General features: G+C 47.6%; 1 protein-coding gene across 1 annotated transcript in view; it reads left to right on the top strand.

Annotated features, from left to right (window-relative positions):
• ITGA9 (integrin subunit alpha 9) overlaps positions 1 to 8,792 on the top strand; it is a 313,829-nt gene that overhangs the window by 143,510 nt on the left and 161,527 nt on the right. Inside the window, exon 10 of the mRNA XM_030887657.2 lies at positions 2,690 to 2,766. Within this exon, the coding sequence (XP_030743517.2) occupies positions 2,690 to 2,766 (77 nt within the window). The remainder of the gene's footprint in view (positions 1 to 2,689; positions 2,767 to 8,792) is intronic.

Here is an 8,792-nt window from a genome sequence, read left to right as displayed (position 1 = left end):
CAATCCGTGTAGGTACTCTGTAGATGGATTTTGGGCTCCCATTGCCCTCCATATCCTTCTAGTAATGGGAGAATGGAATTGATGGGCGCTGCACTCAAGTAAGGAGGGATGTTTGCAAATGCCTGCAACACCCTGACTCTGTCCTCAAGTTCCCACGCACACTTCCCTCCAGAAGGGAGGGCGTCCCCCACATCTGGCACAAGGCAGATACCAGTACGAAATGGGCAGCCACACGATGGACCCAAAAAATCGAGACCAGAGAAAAGCAGGCCCAGGGTAGCAGATGTGGGTCGTTTTGAATCACAAAGGCCAAGAAAACGAGGAACCAAACTGCAAAGCCTGAAGCTGAGCGGCTTCCAAGGGCAGCTCCCCTGAGAGCTTCCCTCAACAAAGGAACAGCCGCAAAGGTTCCAGCCAAGAAGGCGACATCCTGGGCAAGAAGGCCCAGCCCAGAAAACACCTGCTCCCAAGGCCCTGGGCAAGTTGACAAAAGCAACGGTTAAAGAAATAATAGTTTCTTCTGATACGTTGCCGGGGTGAGAGGACCAGTTTACAGCAGGGCCAAAGCTTGCCAAGGGACTCAGTTTTCTCTGCCGATTGAAGGATGCGAGAACATGAGCCAGAGGAAGCTGGGGTTGGGGACATGCAGGGATTGCCTTGTGAGGATGTGCTGATGTGGGAAGTTGGGAAGCCAGTCTGAGACAAGGTAAGTGCGAGATAGGAGGAGGAGGAGGAGGACCAGGGTCGGCTCTCCCCAGCCTGCTTGACACCTGATGGATGCAGGTCACATCCTCGTCTTCCGTTTTCAACCACCTCCACCTGTGGACACCACCTGCCTGTGAAACATGAAAGGCTAACAACACCTGGGAAGCTATCATCCAGGAGCAGGGCTGGGTTGGGGCACCCAATCTGAGAGGAGAGTTCTTTTCATGAAAAAAAAGAAAAAGAGTACAATGGTCAATGCCGACTTAAGTACCAGACCTGGACAGAGGCCATGTCAGTGAGGGGGCCTCCTGGTTAGGTTTCATTAGTCTTGTGGGAGAGCCCGACTGAGGTAGGCTTTCTAAAACGCATAATGCCTTCCTTTCATTTCTCCTGAGGCTTTCACGCAGCCACACGCCCACTTCCTCCTGTCGGCTCCCTGGTTGCGATGGCACAAGAAAGCGCACATGTCTTAGGTTTAAAAAATCTCCTGGAGAGTTGGCTCTGTCCTGGCCCCCAGGAGTGTCCAAAAGAACATGTAAATTTCCTCCTTTTTTTGCCCAAACCTCCATGTGTCCCCCACCCCCCACCACACCCAGTCAAGGAAGGGAATGTTGGCTGGGACACTTTATTCTTTTGGCAATGTGGCACGGAATATGAATTTCCATAGGCAAAGTTATTCTGTCTGGTTGGGTCTAGACTATTTGTTGGCCAAGAAGTTTGCTGGAGTCCATGCTGGCACTGCCAAGAAGCCTCTTGGAATGATTCTCTGGGAGGGGAACAAATCCACCTGGAACTAGATTCTGTAGGGAGAAGGCGGAAAAGGCCAACAAGAGGACCGACCATAAAGAAGTTGAATGACTAATCATTTGAAAAGGACACCAGGCTCTTCTCTCCAAATCCCAGTGAAGGGATCAAAGCCGTCTGATACTAGCTGAGTGTCTGTCAGTCTGGAACAGAGAGAAGCCTGCCATGCACAGATCAGAAATACTAAAGAATTTAGAATTTGTTTGCTCAAACAAGAAGAAACACTAAAGAAGTTGAGCCCAGACTGAGGGAAGGACTGAAGCCCGTCATGCATCCTGGAGAAAAGAAACCAATAGCCCTTCTCTAACTGCCCCTTCTTGTTCCCAGGCTGACCTCCATGGAGCGGCGCCAGCTCAGCCACATCTCACAGCCCTCTGGAAATAGATCAGGTTTTGGCACTCTGAGCATCCGGCCCCAGCACAGGGTGGGGCTTTGGCTGTTGAGGCTCCTTCTTGGTTAGAGAAAGGACATTGTGTCCTTACTAAATGCTGCTGTCCCAGCTAGATAGATGGACAGACCTACACCCACACCCACACTGTAACAGTCTGTCACGGTGCCCTCAGTAAAAACCCAATTGCCATAGGCTCTTCCTTTGGTAACTAAATTTAGACTATGGCCCTGTTGCTAAGGAAGAACGAATCTTAACATAGATCCACCACCACCACCCTCCCCAAGGAAGCAATTCGAAGGAAACGGTCAGACGATAATGGGAAAAGATTTTACTCCCGGAGATTAGGGGTCCTTCCCGTCTGAAACCATCTCAGGGGCATGCTCAGATGAGCCAAGATCGAAAGGATGCTGACGTGTCCCCTGCTTGAAAAACGACTTGAGAAAGCACTTCCTCCAGCGAGGAAAGGGGCCCAGGGGAGGGACGTTCTGACTCGGCGTGACACCACGTGACAGAGTGCAACTGTGAAGGCTCTCTAGGCTCTGGAGCCACCAATTTTGGGGTTACGAGTCAAGCACTCAACCCACGTGCCACCAGGGCTCCTTAAGGTAACACCCCCCTGAAAGCAAGAGTACCGGTGACCTGGGCTTCCTTGGGGGCCGTGACCCCTCCCCATGCTGGGGTCGTGGCTGCTCTAGGGCTCCCAGGGCACCGAGGAGGCGTGGCCTGCTCTGCAGGCGGTCAGCTGGCTGGTGGTCCTGTGCTGACCTTCCTGTTGTGTCTTTCTCACAGACCGTTTTTGAAAGGAACTGCCGTTCGGAGGACTGCGCGGCTGACCTGCAGCTCCGGGGGAAACTGCTGCTCTCCAGGTATGGTAGCTCTCCTCTCCCAGCCTCGTGCCAAGACATTTGTTTCTCTTGACCCTGGGCCCCAGGCCCGATGTGCGGACTTCCTCAGCCAAGAGCGTGGCGTTAATGGACGAGCGATGGGGGAGATTGAGAAATGCACGTTGTAAAAATAATCTAGCCATAACAAACGGGTGCTACGAGGAGACGTACATCAAGGCGTTATTGTTTTTATTATTGCTCTGTTAGAAAAATGTTCTAGTGTATCTGGCAGTGTTTCTCTCGTGTCTTGGAAGCACAGAAAGGTCCACTCTGTCCTCAGACAAACTCTTGGTCAGATGCCGTTGGATGTGAACGGCACCTCCCATTGACTTAGAGACGGATGTAGGAATGGAACTCATTCAGAGTAGAACAGAGTAGCCTGGGCCACTGCCTGGGCTTCCAGTGTCTGTGGTTGTTTGGTGGGTGGTGGTATTTTAGCTTTGCTCGTTGAATTGCATTAAGCCTTAGGAAAGTGCTGATATTTGACAGGGACAGTTTCGCAGGGTTCAGCTTAGTATTATGAAAAGGTTCCTTTCATTTTCCCTACAGTCAACGACGGCCTTTACTTGAACAAAACGTCATGTCTCTATGGCAGGACAGGGGATGGAGAAGGGCAGGCTGTGCTGAGCCCCGTGAACAGACAGAAGTCTCTTTATTGTTTCAGGGTCTCCTCCCACAATACACGAGTCCCCCGAGGCTAAAGGTGAACCCGGCAGAGGCCTCCGTTTCCTCTTTGCCACCCTTTCCTCTTAGACTTCATCTTGTCGGATGAAGGTTCTGGCCCTGGATCCTTTAACTACATGGCAGACAGTGGCTTCCTGTTGAAACAATTCCTTCTGGGAGATTTCTTTTAAAGCCTTGCGCATAAGATTTATTACCATTAATCAAGAAGCACGCATCAGGTTCTGATAGCTCTTCTCTAGAATGCCCTAGAATGTGTCTTGCACTGGAAACTATGAGGGTGAAGTTTGGAGGGAAGGAAAGAACTGTCCCGTGATAAACAAATGTCTACGTGAGAACACTCATCCTTAGGATGATAAATAATTTTATTCATCAAAAGAACACGAGACTAAGATTCTGTATCTCTTTTTCCTCCTTTAGTTTATTAGCGAGAAGGTGATCTGACTCCCTCTTTCATACATAGTATGTATACATGCTCTTCCCAACCACGTTAATGCTAATTCGCATTACGTTTATTGAGAACAAGAGTGGTGGCTTGCAGTGGCTTGTGCTTTGCCAAGCTCAGAGCAATACTTAACGGGTGTTAGCACTGTTTAACGTTCGTGACTTGGGTCTTCGGAGGTTATTGGAGGAACTCATTCTTTAATGTTCATAAATTATAAATTTTAATAGATTATTCACACCTCCATTTTCATTCAAATAGGTCTTCAAAAAATAAAACTTTTAAGGACAAAGTAACACGAAGTACAAGTATATGGATTTATTTTATCTCGAGACCAACTGGAGATACTGGAAATGTATTCTGGATCATAGAAAACCTCCAAAGGTTAAATATTAAGTTAGAGAAGTCCTGATGGTCTAGTTGCCCATTAGCGATAGTCACACCCATCTCTATTGCAATGTGCTTTTCATTAATTAGAATATAACATTATTCAATGCTCAAGGCACTTTATGGTTGAAGCTCCTCTCCTTGTGCTGATAGAACCAGTTCTACTCTATGTGGAGCAGGTAGTCAATGATGCTGGAACAACTAGTGTGGTGGCCAGATCCAGGAATGCAGTGGTTTCCATGGCTATCCACTAGCTCTTGCCAAGAAAATGATGCATAGCAACCCCCTGAAAAACACAATGGCTTCAACTAGCAATCCACCGTTCTCATGCATCTTCAGATCCCTTGAAAGTTGGCTGATGTAGGTTGGATTTAGCAAGCACTTGGTGACTAGCTCAGGTCTCTGGGTTCAGCAGAAGACATGTTAATCTGGCCTAGGCCCAGGTGGTCCCCTTCAGTTAGAGTATACCCTTGTCTTTCGTGGTCTTCCCGGGACCAATGGATAGTAGCATGGGCATGTTTTTCTCAAGGCGTGCTATAGATACAAAAGAACAAGTGGAAACGGACTCTTAAGGTCTAAGCTCAGACTGGTGCACTATCACTTCAGCTGCATCCTGTTGGCCACAGCAAGTCACCTGGCAAAATCCCACATCAAATCATTCTGACTCGTAGTGGCCCTATAGAACAGAGTGAAGCTGCTCCATAGGCATTCTGGGGCTGTAAATCTCTATTTAAGCAGACAGCCTCATCTCTCTCTTGCGGAGCGGCTGGTGAGTTCTAGCTGCCCAGTGGTTAGCCAGTGTGACACGAGAGCTCCTAACCCAAAGTCGAGGGACGGGAAACTGGCCTCAACCCCTTTAGTAGAAGGAACTTTAAAATCACCAAGGCTGTGGGTATGAATACAGCAAGGGGCAAAGAACTGACACCACTAATTCACCTACCACACCCATCAAAAGCAAGGTGGCCTTGTCATCCTGATGCTTTATGGTTTTCAGACCTTTGTCAACCTTACCTGAACCTGTACACTAATAATGAGATTGCCACACTTCTCCATTAAGTAAAGTCACCAGGATAAACCTGCATTGATTCCTGGGATGCCCTCGTGCATCTTCGTCAGGTACAGCCACGTTGTTTAAGAGGGAAAATCTGTCTAAAAGAATCCATACATGATACAAGATGCAAGTGTGTCCATGATGGCGCCACTTGTGGTTACGTGGCATCCCTCTCTAGCACGTAATACTACTGGAGCGCTTCCAGCATTTACTCCTCTTCCTCTCATGTGTCTGCGATAGCGAACTGTTTGGCAATTAGTATTTGGCAGTCTTGGTTGTGTATTGTGGTCAGTCTTCTCTTAAATTATCTAAATCCCCTGTAAATGACACTTCGATAGCTCCTCTGTGTGGCTGGTCTTCAGCGGTGTGTTCTGAAGCAGTTAGAATCTGAGTGTACGGTTCCAGGATTACACTTGTGGCTACACCACCTGTGCCCCAAAGTGTGTTAGAAAGGCATTTTAACATGCAGCAGTGGCCTAAATATGTCTTAAGCCCTGCCCATCCATGTGTAAAACCCACTGCCACTGAGTCAGGGCCGGGTCTCACTGCCCCTGTGAGTTTCTGAGACTGTCACTCTTTACGGGAGTAGAAAGCCCCACTTTTCCTCACCATCTCTGGGTAGAGGTGGCAAAACAAAACAAAACAAAAATGGGTAGAGTGACCGACCAGTAGAAAAAGAAAATGAACGGCTTCAGGACAACAATCTGTGTCCTGCTTGATTAAGTGGACATGCCTCCTGTGGTAAGAAAGTAGCATGTTCGTTGTTTCGCATTTCTTCTGTCTCAGCCCCTCTAACACCCTGGCATGTTGGCAGTATTGCCATCGGACTAGCTTCTGCATTTAGAAAAATCCAAGTTGCAGGCTTCACGAAGAGTGAACTACTTCATTTCTGATTTGTTACGGGAGCCCTAGTGGTGGCAGGTTACGCATCGGGCTGCTAACCATCAAGTCAGCATTTCGAAACCACCAGCTGCTCCCGGGGAGACCGCAGAGGTTTCTACTCTTGTCAAGAGTGACAGTCTTGACAACCACAGGGCAGCTCAACCCTGTCCCAGAGGGTTGCTATGAGCCGGAACCAGTCTACAGCAGTGCGTGGGTTATGATTTAAGTTAACCAATATGACATATAGCTTGACCGGTTTGCTCTTTGTTGAGGATGCATGTCTTAGAAGAGGTTGATCTGTGTGAAGAAGATGAGTGAAATCTCTCAACACACTGAGACACGGAGCTTATTTCCCTGCAAAGAGTCGGTCGGACGTTATCATTTACTGCTGTCAGGTGCTGTCAGGTCCGATCCTGCTCTAGCTGCCCCATGAACAACAGAAGGCAGCACCCCTGCTGCTCCTGTGCTGTCCTCGTCGTCCTGGGGCGTGAGCCCCTTTGTGGCAACCACTGTAGAAAGCCCTCTCCCAGAGGCTCTTATCATTTACTGCTGTCAGGTGCTGTCAGGTCCGATCCTGCTCTAGCTGCCCCATGAACAACAGAAGGCAGCACCCCTGCTGCTCCTGTGCTGTCCTCGTCGTCCTGGGGCGTGAGCCCCTTTGTGGCAACCACTGTAGAAAGCCCTCTCCCAGAGGCTCTTCCACTTTACCCAGCATGATGTCCTTTTCCAGAGGCCGATGCCTTGGCTGTACTTCCTCCAAGACAGATGTGTCTCTCTGGCAGTCCATGGTAGATGCATTATTCTTCACCAACAGCAAGATTCAAATGTCTCTGTCTTCTCCGGCCTTCCTTGTTTGTTGTCTGGTGTCACATGCTGGTGAGGCCGTTGCAGATACTTTGCTCGGCTCAGGTGTTCTTCCTGTGTTGCTTTAGACATATAGAATGGGGTTGTCTGTTCCTGTGTTAACCATGTTTTGAGATGCAACTGGCCAAAAATGGATCAGCAACAAGTTGGAGGAAACACCCCAAGATTGCTATTTGGGGACTCACACACTTCATGTTGTCCTTGGATGGTCCACGTGCAACAATCGTTAAAGTGGCAGCAGCACCACATTGTAAAACCGCTTTCTGATGCCTGTGTTCTCTATTAATTTGCATGTCTACTTCATGAATGAGACCAAAGCTGTGTCTTTGCTTTAAATATTGGTGACAATATACAGTCTATGTGAACTTAACTGTTTATATGCTTGTCAACCACACTGAGGTGTATCAGTCACTAGATTCATGTCTTGTAAATTGAGAATGAATAATTTAGGACTAGTGGTACAAATTGGGCTGCCAAACTACAAGGTTAGCAGTTCAAAACCCCCAACCACTCTGTGTGAGCGAGACGGGGCTTTCTGCTCCTGCAAAGAGTGACAGTCTCAGAGACTCACAGGAGCAAATCTACCCTGCCCTATAGGCTTGCTATGAGCTGGCATCGCCTAGATGGCAGTAAGTTTGGTTTGTTTTTTTGAGTTCACAAGGAAATCAATACTGGACTCGATGATAGGAAATTCAGTAGCCACTCCCTCTTATCATTTTTATCACTATCTTTGAGCCATAGAAATATACTCTGGTTACAGAAACTTGTGTGTTTGCCATTCAGAATTTTTCTACGTGAATTTCCAAATGGTCCACTGTGTTACTTGGCACTCTTTCAATGCAATACATTACATCATGAGAAGAGAAATCATTCCACAAAACAGCGTCTGTATTTCTATTATTTATGATGTCTGCAAATGCAACCATTTCAGGTTCTAAAATAGTTTTGCTTTCTACATAATTATTAATATTACTACAGTAAGGAATGGATGCAGAATTGAGAGCGAATTCTGTTACATTCTTTAAAAAAAATCATTTTACTGGTGGCTTGTGCAACCCTTATCACAATCCATACATACACTGTTGTCTTAAGCACTTTTGTACATAGGTTGCCATCATTGTTTTCAAAGCATTTTCTTTTTACTTGAGCCCTTGGTGTCAGCTCCTCATTTTTCCTTTCTCTCCCCTTCCCTCCCTCATGAACCCTTGGTAATTTACAAATTATTATTATGTTTTCATGTCTTGCGCTGTCTGATGTCTCCCCCCACCCCATTGTCTGCTGTCCATCCCCCTAGGAGGGGGTTATAGGTAGGCCATGGTGATCGGTTCTGCCTCTCTCCCCCCACCTTTCCCTTCCCCTCCTGGTATGGCCACTCTCAATATTGGTCTCGAAGAGTTTATCTGTCCTATATGCCCTGTGTTTCCAGCTCTTATCTGTACCCATGTACATGCTCTGGTCTAGCCAGATTTGTAAGGTAGAATTAGGGTCATAATAGTTGGGGGGAGGAAGCATTAAACAACCAAGGAAAACTGTGTGTTTCATCAGTGCTACACTGCACCCTGACTGGCCTGTCTCCTCCCCACGACCCTTCTGTAATGGAATGTCTGATTGCTTACAGATTGGCTTTGGGCCTCCATTCCACACTCCCCCCTCATTCACATTATGATTTTTTTGCTCTGGGTCTTTGATGCCTGATACCTG

The sequence above is a fragment of the Echinops telfairi genome, unplaced genomic scaffold (assembly GCF_000313985.2).
Source record: "Echinops telfairi isolate 266 unplaced genomic scaffold, ASM31398v2 ScPeMD7_7420;HRSCAF=8458, whole genome shotgun sequence".
NCBI lineage: Eukaryota > Metazoa > Chordata > Mammalia > Afrosoricida > Tenrecidae > Echinops > Echinops telfairi.
This window is presented reverse-complemented; position numbering and strand designations above follow the sequence as displayed.